General features: G+C 41.6%; 1 protein-coding gene across 1 annotated transcript in view; it reads right to left on the reverse strand.

Annotated features, from left to right (window-relative positions):
- Positions 1 to 14,877, reverse strand: part of khdrbs2 (KH domain containing, RNA binding, signal transduction associated 2) — a 547,070-nt gene that overhangs the window by 156,183 nt on the left and 376,010 nt on the right. Inside the window, exons 5-6 of the mRNA XM_043681416.2 lie at positions 14,311 to 14,438; positions 10,848 to 11,034 (exon numbers count right to left, since the gene is read on the reverse strand). Coding sequence (XP_043537351.1) covers positions 10,848 to 11,034; positions 14,311 to 14,438 — 315 coding nt within the window. The remainder of the gene's footprint in view (positions 1 to 10,847; positions 11,035 to 14,310; positions 14,439 to 14,877) is intronic.

A 14,877-nucleotide genomic window follows, 5' to 3' on the forward strand; every position in this document is an offset into this window, starting at 1 on the left:
ACCAGCTGGTGTGACTGCCATCAAAGGAGTCCAGGTACCCATTCCCTCTCTCCCACATTAAACACCGTCCGAGGTTAACTGCGCAGAATCAAACACAGTGTTATAGATGGAGATTGTATGACTACAGTACAAGTTCCAGCCCATGCACTGTCAAAAAATTGCATTTGGCCATGTGGGGTGTAAAACAGAGTTTATGATCAAGAATAAACAACTTCACCAAAGATGCACTGAGAGGAGAAAATACACCAAACTGGCAAGCTGAGGAAGAATTGTACATCAAGATCTATGTGTCTTTTAACTCAATACTAAACTTTTTCTGCTTTCCATTGAGTTGTTGGCTTCAGTAAGAATGAACTGACCGCAGAAAGTCCATTCAGAGGCAAATGGTTACAGACAGAAAGGAAGACATGTCTTTCATGCCCTTTTCACGTCTCATAGTGCCTTTCAGCCACTGAAACACTTGAAATGCAGTCACCGCTGTCACAAAGGAAACGCAGTTATTCATTCATGCGCAGCAAACTCCCACAAACTGCAATGTGATTGTGAGCAGAAATTCTGTTTGGGACAGATATTCATCAGGACAGGGGAGAAAGCCCCTGCTCCCCTTCCATCTTTCACCTCCACTGAAGGCAAATAAAGGAAGGAAGTCCAGTGCACAAATGCAAGCAGAAAAGTCTGCTTCTTCAAACTGATTTCAAGGACACTGAAAAAGAGGAAGAAGGTGCATGTTATTTCTATGATGTCTCCTTTCTCACTGCTGTAATGGAAATCTGTAAGTGATTACTGAGCAGCAATATCATCAGGAGCTCTTGGTGACATCACAAGCAGAAACTGTGCGGCTCGAGTGGCTCTACAATTGCAGCCTGAAACTGAAGAGACACTGTCACCTTTGAATTCACTTCAGGGTATAAATAATGCATGATACGCAGGTCAGGACGGTCAATTATTTGGCATGCCAATCCTTTCCTCTTATGGCCCGATACCAAGAGGTCAGTAGTGCACCTTGAGAAATTAGCAATTGAGGATTCATTGCGTTCAGGTTATTTAAAGGTGATGATCAGAAGATAGTCAATTGATAATTGTTTAATAGCCCTTCTGCATTCTGGCTTTTTTGTCCAATCACTATATCAATAAAAACGGATTCAGCCTGAACTACAAATGTCTGAAGATGCTGGTTCTTGTTTACTGTGACAGAGTAGCCCTGGGTGAAAGTGCAGCGCTGGATAAATTTAGATTCTTGGTAAACAAGGGTGTGAAAATGTATTAGGGAAGGTGAGTATGTGGAATGATCATTTCAGCCTGAGCAGGACAGCAGGCTCAATGGACCTACTCATGTTCTCAATTTGTATGTCTTATTTGGAGTGGGAGTCAGGCTCAATGCAAATTGTCCTAACCTCTGGCAGTATGGAAACTTGGAGATTTGGGGACTGAAGTGGGGCTAGGGCAGCAAACTGCTGCGAAACAGCCTCAAAATCCACCCAAAATTGAGTCTGAGACTTTACTTCATAAAACTGCAAGTTGGCTCCTTCAACTGCAAAGCCTGCTTGGCAAGGGTATCCTGTGGATGGTTTGAGGGAACTTCTGATCCTCGTGACTGATCTATCCATTAGCTTGTGAGGGGTAGAACTCTCACCTCCAAGTCAGAAAGTTGTAGGGTCAAGTCCCACTCCAGACATTGGCATACATAAGGACATAATGTTATTCTCGGTGGTGTGGTGTGAGGAATGGAGAGAACGGTAGGAAAATATACAGTGAATGAAAACATCAGGTACTTGAAATCAAGAAATATTTTTCTGATTTATTTTTCCCTTGACCTTAAATGACAACTTCAGAATCACGCCCTTGAGTGGCAACTACCTTATTTCCACTCATTCATGACCAAGCTTATCTTATTGATATGGCAGATATAAATCGTTTTTCTTCCACCAATAAAATTAGTGTAAGTTCCTGGCAACCTTAAGAAACACTTGTCTCAGCCATTATGCAACTGATTCTTCAACACATTGCCTCTTAATGCTCCACAAGCATCATTCTCTTTAACATTGATCTATGTAACTTGCCATCACCAAACTATCAGCCTCATCACACCACCATGTGGTGGCTCTTGGACCAATCCATAGACAACGTCAATCCTTCAAATACTTCACTTTAGCTCGAAGTAGCACCCATGATCTGATGCATCTGCCAGGCTGTTGTGTGCGCAAGGAAAGACATATATCGACACAGTGTGCACTCTATCACTCTTAGCTTGCTTTCTTGACATTCACTCATTTTGCATTTACTTCGAGGCTGCCAGCCTCTGTCTATTTCACACCATTTTTCTGATCTGCTCGGGGTCTTCGGTACTAAGTTACAAGTTGCCAACCTCTGTGGTATGCATTGCTTTTTAACGCAGAGGGCGGGGCAGGCAGCTTGTCACAGTGGGAAGCACTGAACAGTCCAGGGGTGAACATGTTATTGTATAGTATCTTACTATGTCAACATCATACCTACAACATGTGCCAACAGTTTACAGGGCAAACACATTGCTTTAAGTAACTGTCCATGTGTGCAAGTTGGGGAACAGTTGGTACTGTAGTGAGTACCAACAGTCAGGAAATACTGCACAATCAGTTCATTTACTAATAAGCATCTTCAGGCCCTAAACTGTTGGTAGGTGGCTCAGCTGTCTCTCCTCACTGAGTTAAGATTAATAAACTTCCATGTTTGCTGTGCTAATAGGATGTGGATTAGATACAAAGGCATCAGCTATTTTCCTGGAATCAAAACATAAAGGCCAAGGTATGAAACCCAGCCTGGCCTCTTTGGTCTGTACAGGGCTTGTACAGCTTAAGATTTTCCAGAGATGGGTAAATAGGAGTTATATTTGCAAAAGGTACAGTTTGGAATGCATTCACTTAAATGAGCGAGGCAGCAATGGTTGAGACCCTCTGTCTCATTTAGTCTGGCAGTCTGAAAAGCCCTCTTCAGAAAACTTGACAGCTCTATCCTGAAGTGCCCTCCACTCATTGGGCAAGCTAGGGTAAAGGTCACCTCAGAAATGTAATACTACCTTCAGACATCTAACACACCCATAGTTACACTTCGATTCCCATTCCACTGACTTGAACACATAAACCAGGTGAACAATCCAGGGCAAGATTGAGGGAATTCTGCATTGCTGGAAGTGCCATCGTTTTGGATGAAACATTGAATCAGGACCCTATCAAATCTCTTTTGAATGTAAATTATTCCACAGACTTATTTTGAAGAACAACATGAGACATTTTCTTTCATGCCCTAGCTGATAATTTTCCTTCAACCAACATCACATTACTTGGTCATTACCACATGGCTGTTGAGGAGCTTGTAAATTGGTTACAGTGTTTCGTGCATGCCGAGTGGAAGCAGTGTGAACCATTATAAACTGCCTTGTAGGAACTCACCAAGTCTTCTTCAACAGTACCTTCCAAACCTGCAACCTATAAATACAAGATCAGCAGATGCAAGTGACTCACCATCCTGATTTGGAAATGTATCGTCATTCCTTCAGTGTTGCAGAGTCAAAATCCTGGAATTCCCACCCAACAGCTTTGTGGGTCTACCTAACCGTATGCACTGCAGCAGTTCAAGAAGGCAGCTCAACACCAACACCGGGGCATGAGAGAAAATGTCTCATGTTTTTCTTCACCAAGGATAAATTGGAACGAACAATATTGGTGGTCTTGTCAGTGAAACTCATATCCAATAATAAACGTGAAAAAAATAGTGATATTGTGAGGTTGTGAAGGCGGTATATAAATACAACCTAAAAGAGGTGTGTAAAGTACTTCAGCAGATCACCATCAACATCTCAAGACTAATTCCAAATTGAGCTGGCCATCCAATGAAGGAACGGAAAGTTGCAACAGTGATTACACTTCAGAACTACTTAGTGCGCTGTAAAAGAGGTTTGAAGTATCCCAAAGTTGTGATAGTTTCTACTCAAATGCAGAAATAGTTTTTGAGGTGGTCGGTTATCTCAGTGGCTGATTGGTGGGTTTGCAGTACAGAGTGATGTCACGACATGGGTTCAATTCCCACACTGGCTGAGGTTACCTTGAAGGTCCCACCTTCTCAACCTGTCCTCTTGTCTGAGGCATGGTGACTCTCAGATTAAACTACCACCAGCATCTCTAACGAGAGAGCAGCCATAGGGTCCAGTGGGGCTATGGTGGCTTTACCTTTACCTATTATTTTTGTCCTCCAATGAATGGAAATTTTCAAAGCATTATTATTATTGTTTACCCATCCATTACTCTTGCCAAATTATTAATTAATAAGATGATTATTATGTCATGTCCTGAAATTGAGAACAATCACATGATGGCAAATTGTTTAACCCCCAGTAATTAAAAATACAACAAGGAGGAGTTTGTGTTCAATTCTGGGCCTGTTGCAGGTAGATATAGGACTATAGGTTGAGAGGGCCATAGGAATGAGGGCTCACTTTAAAAATGGCCCAAACTATTGAACTCAAGAAAATTATTGCAACATATCCTATAAATCTTATTAGAGAGGTCCAAACAAAGACAAGTACTAGATATGTTCAAACAGGAATCAGACAGAAGGAACAAATCTTTCTCCTCTCACCCTAAACCTCTCCTGTTCTGGACTGTCACACCCTGGGGAAAAGATCTTGTCTATTTCCACTATCCATACCCCTCATGATATGTTTTGTTTCTGTTCATTCATGAGATTTGAATGTTGCTGGCTGGGTCAACATTTATTGCCGATCCCTAGTTACCTTCAAGGAGGTGATGGAACTTGCAGGTGGTGGAGTTTCCATGTACCTGCTGCCCTTGTCCTTCCAGGTCGGCTTTGAGGGTGCTGTCCAAGGAGCCTTGTAGTGCATCTTAATGATACAAACTGCTACTGCTGTCTCTTAATGGTGAAAGGAGTGAAAGCTTGTCGATGTGGTACCAATCAAGCAGGCTGCTTTGTCCTGGATGGTGTCAAACTTGCGTTATTGGAGCTGCACTCATCCAGACGCCACATGCAATTCTAGTGTCCCTGCTGTAGGAAGGATGCTGTGAAACTTGAGAGGGTCCAGAAAAGATTTAGAGGGATGTTGCCAAGGTTGGAGGGTTTTAGCTATAGGGTGAGACTAACTAGACTGGGGCTATTTTCCCTGGAGTATCAGAGCTGAGGGGTAACCTTTTGGAGGTTTACAAAATCATGAGGGGTGTGGATAGTGGAAATAGACAAGATCTTTTCCCCAGGGTGTGACAGTCCAGAACAGGAGAGGTTTAAGGTGAGAGGAGAAAGATTTAAAATTTACCTAAGTGCTAATATTTTCAAGCAGAGGATGGTGTATGTATGGAATGAGCTGCCAGAGGAAGTGGTGGGGGCTGGTACAATTGCAGCATTTAAAAGGCAGTTGGATGTGTATATGAATAGGAAGGGTTTAGAGGGATATGAGCCAAATGCTGGTAAATGGGACTAGATTTATTTAATGTACCTGGTTGGTATGGATGAGTTGGACCAAAGGGTCTGTTTCTGTGCTGCATATCTCTATGACACTAAGAGGGGGGTATTCCATCACACTCCTGAATTGTGCCTTATAGACAGTGGACAGGCTTTGGGGCGTCAGGATTGGAGTTACTCATTGAAAAATTTAGCCTATCTTGCCTGTACTAGCATCATGGAAGATCGTCCCAGTTCTACCAATTGCCCTAGTCTCTGCCTAAAACTCTGATTAGATTAGATTACATTACATTACAGTGTGGAAACAGGCCCTTCGGCCCAACAAGTCCACACCGACCCGCCGAAGCGAAACCCACCCATACCCCTACATTTACCCCTTACCTAACACTACTGGCAATTTAGTATGGCCAATTCACCTGACCTACACATCTTTGTGACCGTGGGAGGAAACCGGAGCACCCAGAGGAAACCCACGCAGACACGGGGAGAACGTGCAAACTCCACACAGTCAGTCGCCTGAGGCGGGAATTGAACCCGGGTCTCTGGCGCTGTGAGGCAGCAGTGCTAACCACTGTGCCACCGTGCCACCCACCGTACCTTTAGCATTTAACCAGTTGCCTTTTGAATGCTTCTGGTTAATCTGTTTCCACTGACCTTCAGGAAGTGCATTTCACATCACAGCAATATATTGCATGCAAAGTTATAATTAGATAGTGAGAATTTAAAAAAAAAATATCATTGTACTGATGCTATGAAAGAAGAAAACAAAAGAAAACTTTGTGCTTAATTTTTACTCAAGAAGCATGAATTCCTTTCCTCACCAAGTGTTAAAGTCTGAATTTCAGTTCCCAGTGAGATTAGTAAATGTTATCACCCAGAGGGAGGATTTTAACAAGAAAAGAGACTGGCCCTAGCAGCCTGACATTGAATAAAATTCATGATAACCTAGTAGCATTAGCCTCTGGCTTAGTGCTTTTATACTGAGCTCACCAGCCTGTGATTTCTCAGCTGTTGAGTACAGAAGCAGAAAATCGCAATCAACAACTCACCAGTAATTTAAGCAGGAGCCAAAGGTTTCAGTTGGGTGATTATTCTGCTGTCAATTCACTGGATCACCAGTGAATACAAGTCAGGTAGGGATAGCTAAAAACTTCAACTATGCTCCATTTCATCTAGTTCATGCTTCACTGTCTGGTGATATTATAGGGAGCACAGCATGGAATAGCATCCCCTCTCTCCCTTCATAACTCCTCTCATGATCTGAAATATTTATATCTATATCTATATATTGCCTTTAATCTAAAAATAGTAACAATGAAGAACATTTTTATTGACTTTTAAATGTTTATGGAATCTGGAATTTTTTTAATATGTGAAAAGGATTTTCCTAAGAGTTTATATAACTCATAAAGGAATCAACTCTAATTGTTTGATAATAAGAAATGGTGGTCCAGTCAATGAGGGCACATGGTAAGTATAAGGGAAACCTCACCTGAGTAAGACAAAGGCTGAGTGAGTATATTTGAGAATTTGCCTCAAAGTGGAAATTCAACTATTAAATCTTCTTCAATTCAAATTTAGAGTAACATTCAGATTCTGACCTCGAACTAACAACCTAAATTAAACAGGCAGGTGTCTGAAAGGAGCAGTTGTCTCTCAGTCATTGGAATCCCTTGTCTGAATAAGTTGCCTATTACTATAGCAGAAAGATAAGTTAGAGAGTGACTCATTACAGATTTTTAAAGCACAGTTCAGTAAGGGGGCACAGTCAGTGTGAGAGATTTTATCTGAGTAAGACAAAAACCGAAGCTGAGTGAATATAAAACAAATTCAACACAGAAGAGGAGAGTGGTGCTTTTCGTAAAGTTTATTCTAAGAAGCTAAGTGGGGACTTTGAAGGAGGTGCTTTTCTCTTTTATTCTTTTTTAGTAAATTCTCTGGTAAGGAACTGCTATTGGAGACTATCTTTAAATTGCTGTAAATTCGAAAAGCATATTTTTAAAAAAAGTAGTTATACTTTGATTTAACTGGAAAACAATAAAAATAGGAGAATGTCAGGGCCAATATATTAAAGCAGTATAAGTAATTCAAAGCAGAATTAAGTTAATGTAAGAGATGTGAAGTCAGGACATCTTAGCACTGCTTAGTTGAGTGTGAGGCCTGTGACATGTTGGAAGTCATGGACCCTGTCAGTGCCTTGGATGACTACATGTACAGGAACTGCTGCCAACTGTAGAATCTTTAGCTCTAGACTTTAGAATTAGAATTTATCTTCTGAATTGGCACTTCAATGAAGGTGAGAGATTAATATTGTCAGAAATCTGAAATCTTGTGTGGAGATCAACGTCTGGTCAACTCAGCTGACATTATTCAAAAACAGTACATTGGCCATTCATATGTCTACTGATGCTGGGAATATATCAGGAGCAAAAGGAAGATATTGTCTGTTAATAGAAATGTGCTGTTGAAGCTTATCACCATGCACTCATCAGGATAGACACAGGAATACCCTTTTCAAAGAAAACAATCATATATGTTGTATTAGAAAAGAAAACTGGTTGGTAAGTTGGCTGTCACTGGTCACAGCATTGCCATGAAGAATGCACTAGGGATCTACTGACCTCAGGCTTTTGTTTAAGTTTAAAAAAAGAACAAGACCAGTACATATTCATTTATTTTCCCTGCAGGTCCTATGCATACATCAAGCAAGGGTATGTGAGTTACACTGAGACCTCTACTGATCACCTTACATTAGCTGTTAGTGTAATTCTTAGCACATTTGTGGTTGTTCATCAATTGCTGTGTAACTGCAAGATGCGACAACCACTTTTTTTAAAACAGTGGATTAAAGCAAGGGCTGAGGAAGATGATGTTTCTGTTTTCAAAACTCATTGTGAGCAGTACCTACAATGTTGCTTTATTCAAGCAGTGGAGGAGCTTGGTAGACATCTCAGCTCTGTGGGTGTAGGTACAGGGCAGTTTTGTCTGATGGTAGACGGTTTACATCTATACTTTCCAATCTTTTATATTTAAGGAATGCTCTACACATCATCTGTTCCTCCTAACAGAGTGGATAACCTCACATTTTTCCAAATTATAATCGACCATGTTCTTGCATGTTTATCAAGTTTGTTCAAACCGTCCTGAAAATGATTTACATCTTCCTTACAACATAACTTCCCACTTAACTTTCTATCATCTGGAAAAATTTACTTCTGGTCCACACCTTTAAAACATTAATATAAATCACTTTGGTTTGTAACATCCTGAAAAAACTCTTAACAAATTCATGAAATACAATTTCTCAGTCACCAATCCATGTTGATTATTCCCAATCAAATCACTATATTGAGTGCAGGAGTTGGGACGTCAGGTTGCCACTGCACAGGACATTGGTTAGGCCACTGTTGGAATATTGCGTGCAATTCTGGTCTCCTTCCAATTGGAAAGATGTTGTGAAACTTGAAAGGTTCACAAAAGATTTACATGGATGTTGCCAGGGTTGAAAGATTTGTGCTATAGGGAGAGGTTGAACAGGCTAGGGTTATTTTCCTTGGAGTGTTGGAGGCTGATGGATGACCTTATAGAGGTTTATAAAATCTTGAGGGGCATAGATAGGATAAATAGAAAAGTTTTTTTCCTTGAGGTGGGGGAAGTCCAGATCAGAGAGCATAGGTTTAGGGTGAGAGGGGAAAGATATAAAAGAGACCTAAGGGGCAACTTGTTCATGCAGAGTATGGAATGAACTGCCAGAGGAAGCGGTGGAGACTAGTACAATTGCAACATTTAAAAAGACATCGGAATGGGTATATGAATAGGTTTGGAGGGATATGGGCCAGGTGCTGGCAGGTGAGACTAGCTTGGGTTGGGATATCTGGTCAGCATGGACGGGTTGGACCGAAGGGTCTGTTTCTGTGCTGTACACTCTATGACTCTAAATGTCCATTTATTACATCCTTTATAACATATTTTAGTATTTCCCTACTAATAAGGCTAAAAGGTAAATAGTTCCCTGTCTTATCGCTTGCTTCATTCTTAAGTAGTTGGGTGACATTTGCTAGTTTCCAACCAGTGGGAAGTATACCAGAATGTATAGACATTTACAACATTATCATTTGCGCACCCACTATTTCTGTAGCCAGCTCCCTGGGACTTACCAGCTTTCAGCCCCATTGAGTTATTCACAACATCTTTTTTACTTATTACAATTTCCTTCAACCTCACCTCGCTACACCATCCCCCACCCACCCCATTCTCCTTAGTCAATTGGATCCTTAATTCAGGGAGATTCCTTGTATCTTCCACAGTGAAAACAGACAAAAAAAAAATCATTCAGCTTATCTGCTATTTTTCTGTTCCCCATCATAAATTTTCTTTCCTCTGCCTGCAATGGACACGCATTTTCCTTTGACTGGACATCAAGCTGGGAGCCATTGCCCCAACCTCTGACCCCACCGCCCCATACCTTGGCCTCATCTCTGAATCCCCTGGCACATTCTCTCCCTGTGACTCTCCAGTCCCTCCATCATCCGCAGCAATTATCAGTGTTCTTGGTTGCTCTGTGATCCTGAGGTTTAAGAGATGGAGGGCAGTGGTGTGTGGGGTGTTGTGCCAAAACCATGACCTCCTCTGTGGAGCTGTAGAGCTCAGAGGCTCAAAGGTTGTCAGAATTCAATGGTTGGCACCTTTCGCTGAGTGGTACCTCTGCCTCTTAGGGTCTTCATTCCTGGTGAAGGACACTAGTGGGGATATAAGTGCATTCCTGAACATAAACAGGCAGAACCATTTGTTAAAAATGTATTGTGCCACTTAAAACTGGCATACTATCTATGGCACAATGAGGAATTGAAAGACGACTATTACTACCTGTTTCCTTGCTGTATACAACCACAAGTGCCAGCTGGCTTTTTGTTATGCTGGTGAGAAATTTTCGGCGTCACAAAGAATGCACAGTGATTCTAGGGCATCCCAGTTGAATGTTGTCCTGTCCTCAGCTGGGTTTGCACACAAAGTCTTTTCATGTAAATATTTCTAGCCCACACCTCAGGATCAGGTTCTGGCTTCACACATGTCCGAAGGTCTTGGCGCTCACACATGCTGATCACACATATACAAGTTTCTGTCATTCACACCTTATCATGTTCCAACAGTGGTGTTTGGAAATCATTTAAGACAGGAACACAGGCCAATGTCCCAGCTCAGGGACACTGAATCCAACAACACCAGCTTCCTCAATCCTTCTAGAAGACAACTAATTCAGGACATATCAGGAATGTAACCTACAGTTCCTTGGGATAAATTCCCCAATTGCCAGTCAATATTTTAACCATGGAACCATATGGGTTTCTGATACACTGTTACTATTGTATTGAAATGCCAAGGGGACATCTCTAGGTACTCACATATTCATCATAAGTATCCTCTTCTGGTGGAGGTGGTGGTCGATAACCAGATGCTCCTGGTCCTCCTCTACTACGTGGTGCTGGAGTACCCCTCACTGCATGGGATAGAGAGGGTACCCCCCGTGCCACTGGTGTTCCTCTTGGTACTGGAACTCCTCGTCCAGGAAGGAGAGTGCTGGCACGTCCCCTAAAACAACACAGAACAGTTAAAATAAAGCAAAAAAACAACTCTGGATGCTGTAGATCTGATACAAACAAAAACAGAAAATGCTAGAGAAACTCAGCAGATCTGGCAGCATGTGTGAAGAGGAAACAGAGCTAATGTTTCAAGCCCAGTGATCCTTCTTCAGAACGCAGGACAGTTTTTGTTTGAACATAGACCAAACTTTAAAAAAGTTTGCTTTAAAAAAAATCTTGAAGTATGGGCATCATTGGCAAGGTTGGTATTTATTTGCTCTGAGGTGGTGGTAGCCCTTCTTGAACCACTGCCTGTGAGTTGATATGGTTGAGAAGCTTGCTAGCTCACTCCATTTATGTGAAAGGTTAGGACTGAAGTCAGATGGATCAAGTAAGTGAGACTGCCTTCCCTGAAGGGGGAAACGTGAACCCATTGGATTTTAATTATAAGCTGAGCGTTCGTGGTCACTTTTACTAATGCCAGTTGCTATTTTCAGGTTTTTAATTCAGTAAACTGAATTCTAATTTTGAACTGTTTTTGTGGGATTTGAACTTGTGAACTTGCTCAATTGCCAGTCCAGATCTAACTGGTTAACTTGGTCTGGTAAAATGACTATTGTTTGACACAGCAAACATTAAAGTGAGTATTAAATTATGTTTTAAATATTAAACTATTCAATGTTGCAGCTGCTAGAGAATGCAAAGGGGGTAATTTGTCACTGTGTGAAGTATTGTACTCGTGATATATTAGAACATAGAAGTATAGTACAGCACAGGAACAGGCCCTTCTGCCCAAAATGCCCAAGCCAACAATGATGTGATTCTAAACTAATCCCATCTACCTGTACATGGTCTGTATTCCTGTATTCACTACCTGTTCATGTATCTGTCTAAAAGACTCAAACATTGCTATCGTAGTTGCTTCTACCACCTCAGTTGGCAGCGTGTTCCAAGCACCAAAGCTATCTGTGTAAAAATATTTTCCTTGTACATCTCCTTTAAAACTTTTCTTCCCCTCTCACCTTAAGCCTATGCCCTCTAGTATTTAATATTTCTACACTGGAAAAAAGACACTGACTATCCACCCTATCCATGCCTTTCATTACTATCAAGTCAACCATCAACCTCTGACATCCAGCCAAAACAATCCATATTTGTCCTATCTCTCCTCATAGCTAATTTTTTCCAATTCAGGCAGCATCTTGGTAAACCTCTTTTGCAAAGCCTCCACATCTTTCCTGTAGTGTGGCAACTCCAAATGTGGCCTAACTTTGATATTTAATGCCCTGGATTGATGAATGCAAACACGCTGCACATCTTCTTTACCACCTTAGGCACTTGTGTTGCCACTTTCAGGGAACTATGTACCCTTTGTATATCCATGCTCTGAAAAGTCCTGCCACTTTCAGTATACTTTACTCTTGCATTTTGTCTTCCAAAATGCATCACCTCACAATTGTCCAGAATGAACTCCATCTGCCATTTCTCTGTACAACTTGCCAACTGATCTATATTGTGCTGCATTCTTTGACAATCTTCCCTACCATTTTCATGCCATCTGCCAATTTACTAATCAGCCCACCACATTTTCATCCAAATCATTTATATATACACATTACAAACAGCTGAAGTCCCAGCACTGTGACAGACCTCCAGTCAGAAAAAACAACCTTCCACAACTACCCTCTGTATTCAACGACCAAGCCAATTTTGTATCCAACATACCAATGCACCATAAACCTCATGTGACTTCATCATTCTCTAAACTAATGTCGAAAAGTGAAACTATTATCTCTTTCCTTCTTGTTCCAATAGTATTGATACATATATAGACAGACACACATAAGCATAGATATGTGTACATGCAAACGTGCACATGTGCATCTGCACTCATACAGCCAATTTGTAAACACAGGCATAGAGCCACCTACACATGCACATGCAGTCACTATGTAAACACAAATAACCACACATATATACAGCCACATACACATACGTATGTATATATTGTATGTGGTAGGCTTATAATGTTGTTTCATTGGCTGCACAATGTTGGATGATTAACATCAAACAAATGATACAATGTTGACATAACAAATAATATCCTTTCTTATCCTGCCATCTTAAAAACATTAGAATTAATTTTGCTCATACCAATGGCAACTTGACATAAGACCATAGGAGCAGAAATTAGGCCATTCAGCCCATTGAGTGTTCTCTGCCATTCAGTTATGGCCGATAGATTTTTCAACCCCATTTCAACCCCCTGCTTTCTCCCAATAACCTTTGATCCCCTCAGCAAACAAGAAATTATCTGTCTCTGTTTTAAATATACTCAATAACCTTGCATTCACAACCCTCTGTGGCAATCAATTCCACAGATTCACCACTCTGTGGCTAAAGATGTTTCTCCTTGTCTCCATTCACAGATTGGAGAAGACCAGGAAAGCTGAATTAAAACAGTGTAAGAATAGGAATAGATGGGATGATGCTTAGTTTCTTTGCTCCCAGAGAGTAGGGAGCTCTGGAATGTATTAACGTTGGGTTGGGTATTGTCTCTCTCTATACACTCTATTGGGAGAGGGACCGACTCCTGAGGGTCAGAGTTCCATCAAACAGAAGAAAAGTCTCTTTATAGTCCAGAATCAGGAGGGGAGTGGGATGGGGTCGGGAAGAGGGGAGGGGTTTGGGAGGAGGGGAGTTGGGAGGGAAATGAGAAGAGAGGAATGGAGTGGGGTTTGGGAGAAGTAGAGAGGAAAGGGATTTGGGAGAAAGTAAGTATGCAGGGGATTGGAAGATGGGGAGTTGGGAGAGGTTTGAGAGAGGGTTTTGGGGGAGACGGGGTAAGGTGCTGAGGGTTTGGGAGGAGGTGGTGGAGAGGGACATCAGTTGGTGTTTAGCATGGATTTTCCAGCCATTGTGAATATGGGGTTTGACGAACTGACTTGCCCTTATTATCAATTATTTGGAAATGTCTGATTGTCCTCACTGGGACACAGTACTATGTCAACAGTGCTCTGTAGTAAATAATTGAAACATCACATCAGCACAGTCTCAGTGAGCAAACATTACAGAACATGGAACCAGTCCAATGCAGGCTTTAGAATTCTACCATGATCTTTGCTTTGACACCAGTGTGTGATTTAATCCTGCTGCTGGCCCTAATGTTTTTCTTTTGGGGGGGTGGGGGGAAGAGGGGGGAGATGTTGAGTCATGGCCCTCCTTCCTGCATGGTCTTTTCCTACCTGCTCTTGTCCCCATGTACCCTTCCCTCTGGCAGATTTACCTCGCTGCTGGTGTGAGGGCAGATCGGATCACCCTTCCACGTGTTCCCCTCCCTCGATTAGAATCCTCGGAACCATTCAGGTATGACAGTTCTCTCAACTGTTCCTGACGAATCTCATCATTGTAGTCCTGCACAGAGGAAAGACACTTTCAGTACTATCACAATCCAATCGAGCATTTTCTCAGCAGCTTTAGCAAAGAATAGCATTTTAGTTCATATCTCTCTGAGGGTATTACGGAATTGTTTTCCCACTGAGCTCCTTTACATGATTCTTTTGTTACTAATCCATACAAACATAAAATAATGAAGCTCATGGTGATGTGTTTACAGGCTCAAAGCAAATGCACAATTGATAAGCATTACCTTATTAATGAACATTATTTTTCATTGAAGTACTTGCACAGACATAGACCATTTAGCCCACCTAGTCTGTACCACGTCTCTATGCACACAACCCATCTCACCCCATCAGCATATCCTTCTCGTCCCTTTCCTCACATACTTAGCAAGGTTCTCTCAAAGTACAAATTCAAATGCCTATCTCAGAGCAATATATAAACTGCACGT

This window comes from Chiloscyllium plagiosum, unplaced genomic scaffold (genome assembly GCF_037043375.1).
Source record: "Chiloscyllium plagiosum isolate Xiang-an unplaced genomic scaffold, Cpla_swu_hap1 HiC_scaffold_3, whole genome shotgun sequence".
NCBI classification, from domain to species: Eukaryota; Metazoa; Chordata; class Chondrichthyes; order Orectolobiformes; family Hemiscylliidae; genus Chiloscyllium; species Chiloscyllium plagiosum.